The sequence below is a fragment of the Coregonus lavaretus genome, assembly GCF_964263955.1.
Source record: "Coregonus lavaretus genome assembly, chromosome: 21".
Lineage (NCBI taxonomy): Eukaryota > Metazoa > Chordata > Actinopteri > Salmoniformes > Salmonidae > Coregonus > Coregonus lavaretus.
In genome coordinates this window covers 9172662-9186879 of record NC_140008.1, presented here as the reverse complement: position 1 = coordinate 9186879, position 14218 = coordinate 9172662, and the positions used below count along the sequence as shown (strand labels likewise).

The 14218-nt window shown below is 45.0% G+C and overlaps 1 protein-coding gene across 1 annotated transcript in view; it reads left to right on the top strand.

The window, feature by feature from the left end:
• Positions 1-14218, top strand: part of LOC311148474 (transcription factor SOX-6-like) — a 145288-nt gene that overhangs the window by 62738 nt on the left and 68332 nt on the right. Inside the window, exons 5-7 of the mRNA XM_084185450.1 lie at positions 3341-3430; positions 12293-12465; positions 13638-13706. Of these exons, the coding sequence (XP_084041576.1) occupies positions 3341-3430; positions 12293-12465; positions 13638-13706 (332 nt within the window). The remainder of the gene's footprint in view (positions 1-3340; positions 3431-12292; positions 12466-13637; positions 13707-14218) is intronic.

Here is a 14218-nt window from a genome sequence, read left to right as displayed (position 1 = left end):
AGGAGAGAGAGAGAGAGAGAGAGAGAGAGAGAGAGAGAGAGAGAGAGAGAGAGAGAGAGAGAGAGAACAGCTGGCAGGAGGATTTATGTCAAAGTGAAAACATAAAACTCAACATACTGTATGCCCAAACACAAGGAGGTCAGGCCAGAGAGAAAAGGAGAAATCCTCTCTTTTGCCCACTACAGCACAGTCCCTTACACACACACACATGCACACACGCAAACAAACACACACACAACCTTAAATCAGTGTTTAGGACAACTGCTAGTGTGTGTGTGCTGCGTGCTTGCTACCAGGTGTGTATGTGAGAGACAAGGATGATATCTCTCCCTCTATAAGTGGTGATCTCATGGTAGGCTGCTGTAGGCTGGATCTAAGCTCCTGGCAGTGTCCTCCCTCCAGGACTGTTGATGTTTGCCTGCCGTACACCGTCACACGCCTGTGGTTTCTGTTAAACACCATAAACACTTGCTTTTGGCACAACGCTGAGACAGCCAGGTGATAAAAAGTCTGTTTACACCAAGCACAATCTCTGATACTTGGCTGGCTGGGCCCAACAGATTTACAATGACAGCTCTGCCTGTGTGTGTGTGTGTGTGTGTGTGTGTGTTGGGGGCGGGGGTCTGTGTGTGTGTTTGTGTTGGGGGCGGGGGAAGGAGGGGAGAAGGGGAAATTTGCCTTCTCCCTCTCTTCCCTTCCACCTCCTCCCCTTCTCCCTCTCTCCCCTTCTCCCCTTCTCCCCTTCTCCCTCTCTCCCCTTATCCCTCTCTCCCTTCTCCCCTTCGCCCCTCCTCCCCTTCTCCCTCTCTCTCCTTCTCCCTCTCTCCCCTTCTCCCTCTCTCCCCCTTCTACCTCTCTCCCCTTATCCCTCTCTCCCCTTCTCCCCTCCTCCCCTTCTCCCTCTCTCCCCTCCTCCCCTCCCTCCCCTTCTCCCCTTCTCTCTTCTCCCTTATCCCTCTCTCCCCTTCTCCCTCTCTCTCCTTCTCCCCCTCTCCCCTTCTCCCTCCTCCCCTTATCCCTTCCTCCTTCTCCCCCTCTCTCCCCTTCCCCCCTTCTCCCCCTTCTCCCTCTCTCCCCTTTCTCCCTCTCTCTCCTCCCCCCTTCTCCCCTTCTCCCTCCTCCCCTTCTCCCCTTCTCCCTCCTCCCCTTCTCCCTCCTCCCCCTTCTCCCTCTCTCCCTTCTACCTCTCTCCCCTCCTCCACTCTCCTCCCCTTCTCCCCTTCTCTCTTCTCCCCTTCTCCCTCTCTCCCCTTCTCTGGACTTTGTTCACAAGTCGTTCATCACCTGAATAGCTCCTCTGCTTTCGGAAGGTGTGGACAGTGTGGAATTTTTATCCATTCCCCAATCTAAACATCACTTGATCCTCACTCTGTAGGGGAAGAAAGGAGGGAGGGCTAGAGACCCATCTAGGGTAAAAACACATCTCATCCTCCTTTCCTCTCTTCTCCCTTCTTTCTTCTCCTTCTCTCTTCAGATGTGTTCATCAGTGTGGGGGGTATACATTGTATAAACCCCCCCCCCCCCCCACACACACACACACGCACACACACACACACACACACACACACACACACACACACACACGTGCGCACACAGACACGTTTCCCTCGTACAGCGCCAAAGCACAGACGTAGAGTAGAGTTACAGGTTGTATTTTCTTCCCTAAGTGCGTCAATAAATCCTCCCTCTAATTGTGTTTTATGCGAGGCCTAGCAGACTGTATGTTTAGCTCTCATAGTGGAGAAAGACATTCTTCCCTTGGTTGTAAATAGTCTACCAAATATATACAGTACATATCAAGCTAGGCGTCCTTTCAGGTTGAGAAGACAAATGATCAACAAATTACGGGGGATTTTGACAGCAAAATTGTATCTTGTTATTAGGAATTGGACTTCCCTGTTTTGAGTACACAGGGTGGGAAAGGCCTTTGGAACTTGAAATACGTTTTGAAGTTCGCCTCTTTTGTAAGCATTTACATTCTGTGTCTTATGGGCTGCATCTCATATATAGTGCACTACTTTGGTTAAAAGTAGTGCGCTACATAAGGAATAGGGTACCATTTGGGACACATCCATTGCCTCCCTTTATTGACCATTGTTCATGCTCATCACATGTGATCCCGCGCAGCATTAACTTATTTACAATAATCATAATCCTGTGTTAACATGCTAGGCTTAAATGGGACTGAATAAGGGTGTGTCTCAAATGGCACCCTATTCCCATAGGGCTCTGGTCAAAAGTAGTGCACTACAAAGGGAAAAGGGTGCCATTTGGGACACACTCCAAGTTAGTTGTATTCCCACTTTGAGGGCCTCATGACCACAATAGCCTATGCGCAAACCTCTCAAACCAAAAATTAAGCCATTCACAATGCCCATATGCTTATGAATACTTGTCCTTTGGTTAGAATCCAGTCCCACAGATGAGCCATTGTCCACTTAACCATTTTTTATCTAGAAAATCCCTTTGGGGGGTTTCCATACTGGAAGAGAAGAATGCCGTCTTGACTACTTGACGTCTCCGATATCGCTCTCTCTCTCTCTCAATTCAATTCAATTTCAATTTAAGGGATTTATTGGCATGGGAAATGTATGTTAACATTGCCAAAGCAAGTGAAGTAGATAGTAAACAAAAGTGAAATAAACAATAAATATTAACAGGAAACATTACACTCAGAAGTTCCAAAAGAATAAAGACATTTCAAATGTCATATTATGTCTATATACAGTGTTGTAACAATGTGCAAATAGTTAAAGTACAAATGGGAAAATAAATAAACATAAATATGGGTTGTATTTACAATGGTGTTTGTTCTTCACTGGTTGCCCTGTTCTTGTGGCAATAGGTCACAAATCTTGCAGCTGTGATGGCACACTGTGGTTTTTCACCCAGTAGATAAGGGAGTTTATCAAAATTGGGTTTGTTTTCTAATTCTTTGTGGATCTCTGAGGGAAATATGTGTCTCTAATATGGTCATACATTTGGCAGGAGGTTAGGAAGTGCAGCTCAGTGTCCACCTCATTTTGTGGGCAGTGTGCACATAGCCTGTCTTCTCTTGAGAGCCAGGTCTGCCTACGGTGGCCTTTCTCAATAGCAAGGCTATGCTCTCTCTCTCTCTCTCTCTCTCTCTCTCTCGTTCTCTCTTTCTCTCTCTCACACACACACTGGGGGCATAGAGATGAATGCTGAACACAATATTTAAAAAAATGTAAAGAGTCCCATTGAAAGATTTAGAGTAGAGTGGCTTCCATCGCATTCTGCTTAGCCAATAACATGTACCTTGATTGACAGAACCAGGATACTAACTTGTGTGTTCCTCTCCTCCTCTCTCCTCCTGTAGAGTCGACCTGTGTGGAGAGACTTCTGTCTAAGGACTGGAAAGACAGGATGGACAGAGTGAATGCCAGCAAGCTCCTAGGAGAGGTCAAAGGTGAGACTTTGCATCAAAGATGGCTGTTATTCACTGGGTACATCCCAATAACATCTCCTTTCACCTAAAGTATGCACTCCTAAAGTATATACTTCCCACAAATCTAAAAGCGTTGGATTGGTTGAGGCATGGACTATTGGGAGTTTCCACAATATTTCTTATACCAGTAATTTACTTTCAAATCAGTGTAAGGAATGAACTAGTGCACATTTTGGGAGGTAGGAGAGATAATTGTGACAAGGAAGGACCCCACATATTGCTGAGGTGCCCTTACATTTACCTGATATAGTCCCAGACTTCAAATCAGAACACTGCTGGTTTCAGACCTGGATCAGTCACTGTTTAGAATGGCAAAAAACAAAACCCCTTTCTTTGTCCAAATTGAGATGGTTTGGGATGAGTCGGACCGCAGAGTGAAGGAAAAGCAGCTCAGCATATGTGGGAACTCCTTCAAGACTGTTGGAAAAGCATTCCAGCTGAAGCTGGTTGAGAGAATGCCAAGAGTGTGCAAAGCTGTCATCAGTGCAAAGGGTGGCTATTTGAAGAATCTCAAATATAAAATATATTGCGATTTGTTTAACACTTTTTTGGTAGGTGTAGTGAAATGTGTTGTTTTACAGGGTCAGCCATAGTAATACGGATCAAATTAGGGTTAAGTGCCTTGCTCAAGGGCACATTGACAGATTTTTCACTTTTAGGTTACTGGTCCAACACTCTAGCCGCTAGGATAAAAAGCTTGATTGAGGGAGATAACATTATGTCTGTGTCCCAAATGGCGCCCTACTCCCTACATTGTGCACTACTTATGAACAGAGCCCTATAGGTCCTGGACAAAAGTAGTGCACTATATAGGGAATAGGGTACCATTTGGGATGCACCCATGGTGAGCTTTCTGAAGCCAACCCTCTCATTCCTCATCAATCTGCTCCTTCTTAGCGACGCTCTGAAAGTGCCATTTAGATTGGCCACTTAGAAATGGCAAGCATTTCCTCTGCGGAAAGCGTAAAAAATACACAGAAACACGAATTGGAACAGGATCGACATTGAGCCTCCTCACTTCAACTCTCATACTTAAGCAGCTGGAGCTGTCTCTCTCTCCCTCACTCTTTCTCTCGCTCGCTCTCTCTCTCTCTCATTTTCTCTCTGTCTCTCTCTCTCTCTCGTCTCTTTGTCTCTCTCTTTGTCTCTCTCTCTCTCCGTCTCTCTCTCTCTCGCTGTCTCTATCTATCTCTCTCTCTCTCTCTCTCATTCTCTCTCCGTCTCTCTCTCTCTGTCTCTCTGTCTCTCTGTCTCTCTGTCTCTCTGTCTCTCTATCTCTCCGTCTCTCTCTCTCGCTGTCTCTATCTATCTCTCTCTCTCTCATTCTCTCTCTGTCTCTATCTCTCTGTCTCTCTCTCTCTGTCGCTCTCTCGCACGCTCTCTCTCATTCTCTCTCCGTCTCTCTCTCTCTGTCTCTCTGTCTCTCTATCTCTCTGTCTCTCTCTCTCTCTGTTGCTCTCTCGCACGCTCTCTCTCATTCTCTCTCCGTCTCTCTCTATCTCTCTCTGTCTCTCTCCATCTCTCTCCGTCTCTCTGTCTCTCTCTCTCTCTTACACACAGAGCACTCTCTGTTCCACCAGCTGCGTTCTCACTCCAAAACACTGTGATTCAATTCAAACGGCCGACTCACTTCTTAATGCCCGACATGGAACTGGGACTAACCACCAAGATAGATAGATGGATAGAGATATGACTGTTTTGCTGTGAATCACACACAACACCGTCAACATATTTGTTCAGTCTCAGTTATTTTTAGTCTTGACGAATCTTACAATATTCTCCCTGATTTTTCCTCCCATTGGCCTGAGAAAATCTGTGTGCTAGAAGTGTCCGGTAAAGTTCATTTTACCACTCTTGGGTTTGTATCTGTGCCGTTTAGTTTTTTTATTGATAAAGGTTTAGGGAAGAAACCAGCCTAATATACAGTAGCAGTTGAGGTTCATTGACAGAATGGTATGACAGAATGGCGCCGGAGGAGATGGCTGCCGTTTTACGGGCTCCTAACCAATTGTGCTATTATTGTGTGTGTTTTTTCGCGTTATTTGTAACTTATTTTGTACATAATGTTTCTGCCACCGTCTCTTATGACCAAAAACAGCTTCTGAATATCAGGACAGCGATTACTCACCTCGTACTGGACGAAGATTTTTTCTTTAACGTGTCGGACACAAAGGATTTTCTTCAGACACCCGACAAGGCCCAAATCCCTGTCATTCGCATGAGAAAGAGATGGAGATCTCTGGGACGTAAGTCGGGGTGCCTTGTAAGGATCCGATGGCGAGTGGGTAATCTGCCTCTAACATCAGTCCTATTAGCCAACGTACAATCATTGGATAACAAAATAGATTAACTACGATCACGGATATCCTACCAACGGGACATTAAAAACTAGAATATCTTATAATATCTTATGTTTCACCGAGTCATGGCTGAATGCCAACATGAATAACATACAGCTGGCGGAATATACACTGCATCAGCAAGATAGAACAGCTGACTCCGGTAAGACAAGGGGTGGCGGTCTGTGTATATTTGTAAACAACAGCTGGTGCACAAAATCTAACATTAAGGAAGTCTCAAGGATTTGCTCGCCTAAGGTAGAGTATCTCATGATAAGCTGTAGACCACACTATTTACCAAAACAGTTTTCGTCTACAGTTGAAGTCGGAAGTTTACATACACTTTAATAATATAATAATATAATAAATAGAACTTAGCCAAATACATTTAAACTCAGTTTTTCCACAATTCCTGACATTTAATCCTAGTAAAAATTCCCTGTCTTGGGTCAAACGTTTTGGGTAACCTTCCACAAGCTTCCCACAATAAGTTGGGTGAATTTTGGCCCATTCCTCCTGACAGAGCTGGTGTAACTGAGTCAGGTTTGTAGGCCTCCTTGCTCGCACACACTTTTTCAGTTCTGCCCACAAATGTTCTATAGGATCGAAGTCAGGGCTTTGTGATGGCCACTCCAACACCTTGACTTTGTTGTCCTTAAGCCAATTTGCCACAACTTTGGAAGTATGCTTGGGGTCATTGTCCATTTGGAAGACCCATTTGCGACCAAGCTTTAACTTCCTGACTGATATCTTGAGATGTTGCTTCAATATATATATATATATATCCACATAATTTTCCTTCCTCATGATGCCATCTATTTTGTGAAGTACACCAGTCCCTCCTGCAGCAAAGCACCCCCACAGCATGATGCTGCCACCCCTGTACTTCACGGTTGGGATGGTGTTCTTCGGATTGCAAGCACCCCCTCCAAACAATGGTCATTATGGCCAAACAGTTCTATTTTTGTTTCATCAGACCAGAGGACATTTCTCCAAAAAGTATGATCTTTGTCCCCATGTGCAATTGCAAACCGTAGTCTGGCTTTTTTATGGCGGTTTTGGAGCAGTGGCTTCTTCCTTGCTGAGCGGCCTTTCAGGTTATGTCGATATAGGACTTGTTTTACTGTGGATATAGATACTTTTGTACCTGTTTCCTCCAGCATCTTCACAAGGTCCTTTGCTGTTGTTCTGGGAATGATTTGCACTTTTCGCACCAAAGTACGTTCATCTCTAGGAGAACGCGTCTCCTTCCTGAGCTGTATGACGGCTGCGTGGTCCCATGGTGTTTATAGTTGCGTACTATTGTTTGTACAGATGAGCGTGGTACCTTCAGGCGTTTGGAAATTGCTACCAAGGATGAACCAGGTCTACAATTTGTTTTCTGATGTCTTGGCTGATTTCTTTTGATTTTCCCATGATGTCAAGCAAATAGGCACTGAGTTTGAAGGTAGGCCTTGAAATACATCCGCATGTACACCTCCAATTGACTCAAATGATGTCAATTAGCCTATCAGAAGCTTCTAAAGCCATGACATTTTCTGGAATTTTCCAAGCTGTTTAAAGGCACAGTCAACATAGTGTATGTAAACTTCTGACCCACTGGAATTGTGATACAGGGAATTATAAGTGAAATAATCTGTCTGTAAACAATTGTTGGAAAAATTATTTGTGTCATGCACAAAGTAGATGTCCTAACCGACTTGCCAAGACTATAGTTTGTTAACAAGAAATGTGTAGAGTGGTTGAAAAACTAGTTTTAATGACTCCAACCTAAGTGTATGTAAACTTCCGACTTCAACAATATATTTTTCATAGCCGTCTATTTACCACCACAAACCGATGCTGGCACTAAGACCACACTCAATAAGCTGTATAAGGCCATAAGCAAACAGGAAAACGCTGCTAGTGGCCGGGGACTTTAATGAAGGGAAACTTAAATCCGTTTGACCTCATTTCTACAAGCATGTTAAATGTGCAACCAGAGGAAAAAAAACTCTAGACCACCTTTACTCCACACACAGAGACGTGTACAAAGCTCTCCCTCACCCTCCATTTGGCAAATCTGACCATAACTCTATCCTCCTGATTCCTGTTTACAAGCAAAAACTAAAGCAGGAGGCACTAGTGACTCGATCAATAAAGAAGTGGTCAGATGACACAGATGCTAAGCTACAGGACTGTTTATTGCTAGCACAGACCGGAATATGTTCTGGGATTCTTCCGATAGCATTGAGGAGTGCACCACGTCAGTCACTGGCTTCATCAATAAGTGCATCGATGACGTCGACACAACAGTTTCTGTACATACATACCCCAACCAGAAGCCATGGATTACAGGCAACATCCGCACTGAGCTAAAGGGTAGAGCTGCCGCTTTCAAGGAGTGGGACTCTAACCCGGACGCTTATAAGAAATCCCGCTATGCCCTCTGACGAACCATCAAACAGGCAAAGCGTCAATACAGGACTAAGATTGTGTCGTACTACACTGGCTCCGACGCTCGTCGGATGTGGCAGGGCTTGCAAACTATTACAGACTACAAAGGGAAGCACAGACGCGAGCTGCCCAGTGACACAAACCTACCAGACAAGCTAAATTACTTCTATGCTCGCTTCGAGGCAAGCAACACTGAAGCATGCATGAAGGCATCAGCTGTGATCACGCTCTCCGTAGCCGATGTGAGTAAGACCTTCAAACAGGTCAACATTCACAAGGCCTCAGGGCCAGACGGTTTACCAGGACGTGTACTCCGAGCATGCGCTGACCAACTGGCAAGTGTCTTCACTGACATTTTCAACCTGTCCCTGACTGAGACTGTAATACCAACATGTTTCATGCAGACCACAATAGTCCCTGTACCCAAGAACACTAAGGTAACCTGCCTGAATGACCACCGACCCGTAGCACTCACGTCTATACCCATGAAGTGCTTTGAAAGGCAGGTCATGGCTCACATCAACACCATTATCCCAGAAACCCTAGACCCACTCCAATTTACATACCGCCCCAACAGATCCACAGATGATGCAATCGCTATTGCACTCCTCACTGCCCTTTCCAACCTGGACAAAAGGAACACCTACGTGAGAATGCTATTCATTGACTACAGCTCAACGTTCAACACCATAGTGAATATTAACCTGTTTAAAGGTTACACATCAGTTACGGAGAGCGTGATCACACAGTCGACAGGAACAGCTGGTGCTCTCATGTGTAGTTCAGTGTTGCTAGCCTCAAAGCACGAATAGAAGTTATATAGCTTGTCTAGTAGGCACTCATCCCTGGACAGCTCGTGGCTGGGTTTCCCTTTGTAATCCGTGATAGTTTGCGAGCCCAGCCACATCCGACGAGCGTCAGAGCCGGTGTAATAGGATTTGATCTTGGTCCTGTATTTACACTTTGCCTATTTGGTAGTTCGTCGGAGGGCATAACAGGATTTCTTATAAGCGTCCGGATTATGGCCCGCTCATTGAAAGCGGCTGCTCTAGCCTTTAGCTCAGTGTGGATGTTGCCTGTAATCCATCATGGCTTCTGGTTGGGATATGTACGTACGGTCACTATGGGGACAACGTCGTCAATGCACTTATTAATGAAGCCGGTGACAGATGTGATAAACTCCTCAATGCCATCAGATGAATCCCTGAACATATTCCAGTCTGTGCTAGAGAAACAGTCCTGTAGCTTAGCATCCGCTTCATCGGACCACTGGTACTTCCTGTTTGAGTTTTGCGTGTAAGCAGGAATCAGGAGGATAGAGTTATGGTCAGATTTGTCAAATGGCGGGCGAGGGAGAGCTTTGTATGCATCTCTGTGTGTGGAGTAAAGGTGATCTAGAGTTTTTTCACATCTAGTTGCACAGGTGACATGCTGGTAGAAATGAGGTAGAACGGATTTAAGTCACTGGCCACATTAAAGTCACTGGCCACTAGGGGCGCAGTCTCTGGGTGAGCATTTTCTTGTTTGCTTATGGCCCTATACAGCTCATTGAGTGCAGGAAGGTTGCTGGTTTGAATCCAGGACCGGGTGGAAAAAATTGGACAGGTTTTGAGCCAACTATTAGAGGGTTGTTAGTGACAAATCACAGAAAGATCTCCTGCTCTTGTGCCCTTGAAGAAAATGTCTGTCTCGTATGGATTCATAAAGTATTCTTCTTTAATTCAATAACATACATTTATAATGTACAGTATAATGGGAAAGATATTACTCTTTACATGCAGTGGAGAATGGATCAATGGAATGGAAAAGTTAACCATGGTTAACCATATCTGTATGCATCCCAAATGTCACCCTATACCTTATGTAGTGCACTACTTTTGACCAGAGCCATATGGGGCCCTGGTCAAAAGTAGTGCACTATGTAGGGAATAGGGTGTCATTGGGGATGCAACCCTACATATGCACTAATATCACTCCTTAACCTAGCCTAAGATGCAGTCCACCCTAGTCCTTTTCTATACCTACTGTAGGAAGGAGAGGTCGGGGTAACACAAGTGGCACAGTTCAGAGATGGGAGACCTTGTAGATGAATGGAATATAGCAGATATCATGTATACATTCATATCTCACTTACAGTGGGGGAAAAAAGTATTTAGTCAGCCACCAATTGTGCAAGTTCTCCCACTTAAAAAGATGAGAGAGGCCTGTAATTTTCATCATAGGTACACGCCAACTATGACAGACAAAATGAGGAAAAAATTCCAGAAGATCACATTGTAGGATTTTTTATGAATTTATTTGCAAATTATGGTGGAAAATAAGTATTTGGTCAATAACAAAAGTTTCTCAATACTTTGTTATATACCCTTTGTTGGCAATGACACAGGTCAAACGTTTTCTGTAAGTCTTCACAAGGTTTTCACACACTGTTGCTGGTATTTTGGCCCATTCCTCCATGCAGATCTCCTCTAGAGCAGTGATGTTTTGGGGCTGTCGCTGGGCAACACGGACTTTCAACTCCCTCCAAAGATTTTCTATGGGGTTGAGATCTGGAGACTGGCTAGGCCACTCCAGGACCTTGAAATGCTTCTTACGAAGCCACTCCTTAGTTGCCCTGGCTGTGTGTTTTGGGTCGTTGTCATGCTGGAAGACCCAGCCACGTTTCATCTTCAATGCCCTTGCTGATGGAAGGAGGTTTTCACTCAAAATCTCACGATACATGGCCCTATTCATTCTTTCCTTTACACGGATCAGTCGTCCTGGTCCCTTTGCAGAAAAACAGCTCCAAAGCATGATGTTTCCACCCCCATGCTTCACAGTAGGTATGGTGTTCTTTGGATGCAACTCAGCATTCTTTGTCCTCCAAACACGACGAGTTGAGTTTTTACCAAAAAGTTCTATTTTGGTTTCATCTGACCATATGACATTCTCCCAATCCTCTTCTGGATCATCCAAATGCACTCTAGCAAACTTCAGACGGGCCTGGACATGTACTGGCTTAAGCAGGGGGACACGTCTCGCACTGCAGGATTTGAGTCCCTGGCGGCGTAGTGTGTTACTGATGGTAGGCTTTGTTACTTTGGTCCCAGCTCTCTGCAGGTCATTCACTAGGTCCCCCCGTGTGGTTCTAGGATTTTTGCTCACCGTTCTTGTGATCATTTTGACCCCACGGGGTGAGATCTTGCGTGGAGCCCCAGATCGAGGGAGATTATCAGTGGTCTTGTATGTCTTCCATTTCCTAATAATTGCTCCCACAGTTGATTTCTTCAAACCAAGCTGCTTACCTATTGCAGATTCAGTCTTCCCAGCCTGGTGCAGGTCTACAATTTTGTTTCTGGTGTCCTTTGACAGCTCTTTAGTCTTGGCCATAGTGGAGTTTGGAGTGTGACTGTTTGAGGTTGTGGACAGGTGTCTTTTATACTGATAACAAGTTCAAACAGGTGCCATTAATACAGGTAACGAGTGGAGGACAGAGGAGCCTCTTAAAGAAGAAGTTACAGGTCTGTGAGAGCCAGAAATCTTGCTTGTTTGTAGGTGACCAAATACTTATTTTCCACCATAATTTGCAAATAAATTCATAAAAAATCCTACAATGTGATTTTCTGGAATTCTTTTCCTCATTTTGTCTGTCATAGTTGACGTGTACCTATGATGAAAATTACAGGCCTCTCTCATCTTTTTAAGTGGGAGAACTTGCACAATTGGTAGCTGACTAAATACTTTTTTTCCCCACTGTATGTGGCGTGAGTCATGGATGGATGCTTTCTAACATCTCTCTCTATCTTTTTCCTATCACTTTCTCTCTTTTACTCTACTCTCTCACCCTTCTTCCTTCTCTCTCTCTCTCTCTCTCTCTCTCTCTCTCTCTCTCTCTCTCTCTCTCTCTCTCTCTCTCTCTCTCTCTCTCTCTCTCTCTCTCTCTCTCTCTCTCTCTCTCTCTCTCTCTCTCTCTCTCTCTCTCTCTCTCTCGCTCTCTCTCTCTCTCTCTCTCTCTCTCTCTCCCTCCCTCCCTCCCCCCTCCCCCCCCCCCCCCCACCCCCCCCGTCAGGTACCCCAGAGAGTTTGGAGGAGAAGGAGCGGCAGCTGTCCACCATGATCGACCAGCTTATCAGCCTGCGTGAGCAGCTCCTGGCGGCCCACGACGAGCAGAAGAAGATGGCCTCCTCACAGATGGAGAAACAGAGGCAGCAAATGGAACTGGCCCGCCAGCAGCAGGACCAGGTGTGTGTGTGTGTGTGTGTGAGAGAGACGAGTCTGAACATGTATGTTGACAAATGATGTTTGGACAAGTTCTTTATTCCCATCACCCTATTATGAGACAACACATTCCATCACATCACAAAAGAATAGTGAGCATGAGTAATAGACGGACAGATTTCAATATTAGCCTGCTATTAAGCTGTTCAGACATGATGGGATAATGACCTATATTGACACCACTGAGAAGGCATGCCTAAATGAATCCTGACACATGTTTGGATGGGCGACGTCCTGCAATGAACAGCCTGTAATTAAATACATCAAAATAAATATTGAAAATGGGGGCAGCTGTTTGTATTCTATTTATTTCTCACTGAGTAGCTGGAGTAAACACTCCGCCTTTGGGAGTTTGACCTTGTGTGATTGGGCAATTCTAGCTGTCAGTCATTGCCTACGCTCTGCCCCTGACGACAGGTAGCCGAGGGGGAGTCAGGCTTGTGCCAGTCAGTCGTAAACATGTCAATCTCACCGCTTCGCCGTTGATAGCATCTCTTGAACACGTGCTACTGCCAGTGTTGATGTGGGTTACATAATACACTCTCGTCTCCCAATATATACATCTTTGTCTTATTTTTGACTCCCCCAGTCTCAGCCCTTTCCCCCGATTACTCTTCTCCCTCCTGTTGCTGCTCATGTTTCTCACTTAAATATCCTATCTCTCTGTTCTATCACCTTAAATGTCAAAAATAAATATTTGTTCAAGCTCAAATTCCCTTCTTTCAAGTCATCTCTTTGTCCTAATAATAATAATAATATAATAATAATATGCCACTTAGCAGACGCTTTTATCCAAAGCGACTTACAGTCATGCGTGCGTACATTTTTACGTATGGGTGGTCCCGGGGATCGAACACACTACCCTGGTGTTACAAGCGCCGTGCTCTACCAGCTGAGCTACAGAGGACGTCATCTCTTGTCTTTGGTCGTCCTCTTATTTTATCATGTCTTGTTCTTGTCTCATTCTGTTCTGTCGATCTTGTATCCTTAGCTTGCTATGTTCAAACTCAAAACTCAAACTTTAAAGGATGTTTGAAGGTATTCCTTCTGTTCTGTGGTTTGTCTTTGCCTCCCCAACATCTCACATCTCCTTTTCTCCTTCATGTCTCATTCTTGTCTCACTCCTTCCTTCTCAGATTGCGAGGCAACAGCAGCAGCTCATGCAGCAGCAGCACAAGATCAACATTCTCCAGCAGCAGATACAGGTCAGTGCTGACTAACGTTCTCCAGCAGATACAGGTCAGTGCTGACTAACGTTCTCCAGCAGATACAGGTCAGTGCTGACTAACGTTCTCCAGCAGATACAGGTCAGTGCTGACTAACGTTCTCCAGCAGATACAGGTCAGTGCTGACTAACGTTCTCCAGCAGATACAGGTCAGTGCTGACTAACGTTCTCCAGCAGATACAGGTCAGTGCTGACTAACGTTCTCCAGCAGATACAGGTCAGTGCTGACTAACGTTCTCCAGCAGATACAGGTCAGTGCTGACTAACGTTCTCCAGCAGATACAGGTCAGTGCTGACTGCTTACTGTACCTATTCAATCTCTCTTATCTTAGTAATGTGTTCATACACACACACGTGCGCATGCACACACACACTTACACATACGTATGCATGCATGCATGCAAGCACACACACACACACACACATGCACACACACACATGCACACACACACGTGCATCAATCAAATCAAATTGTATTTATCACATGCTTC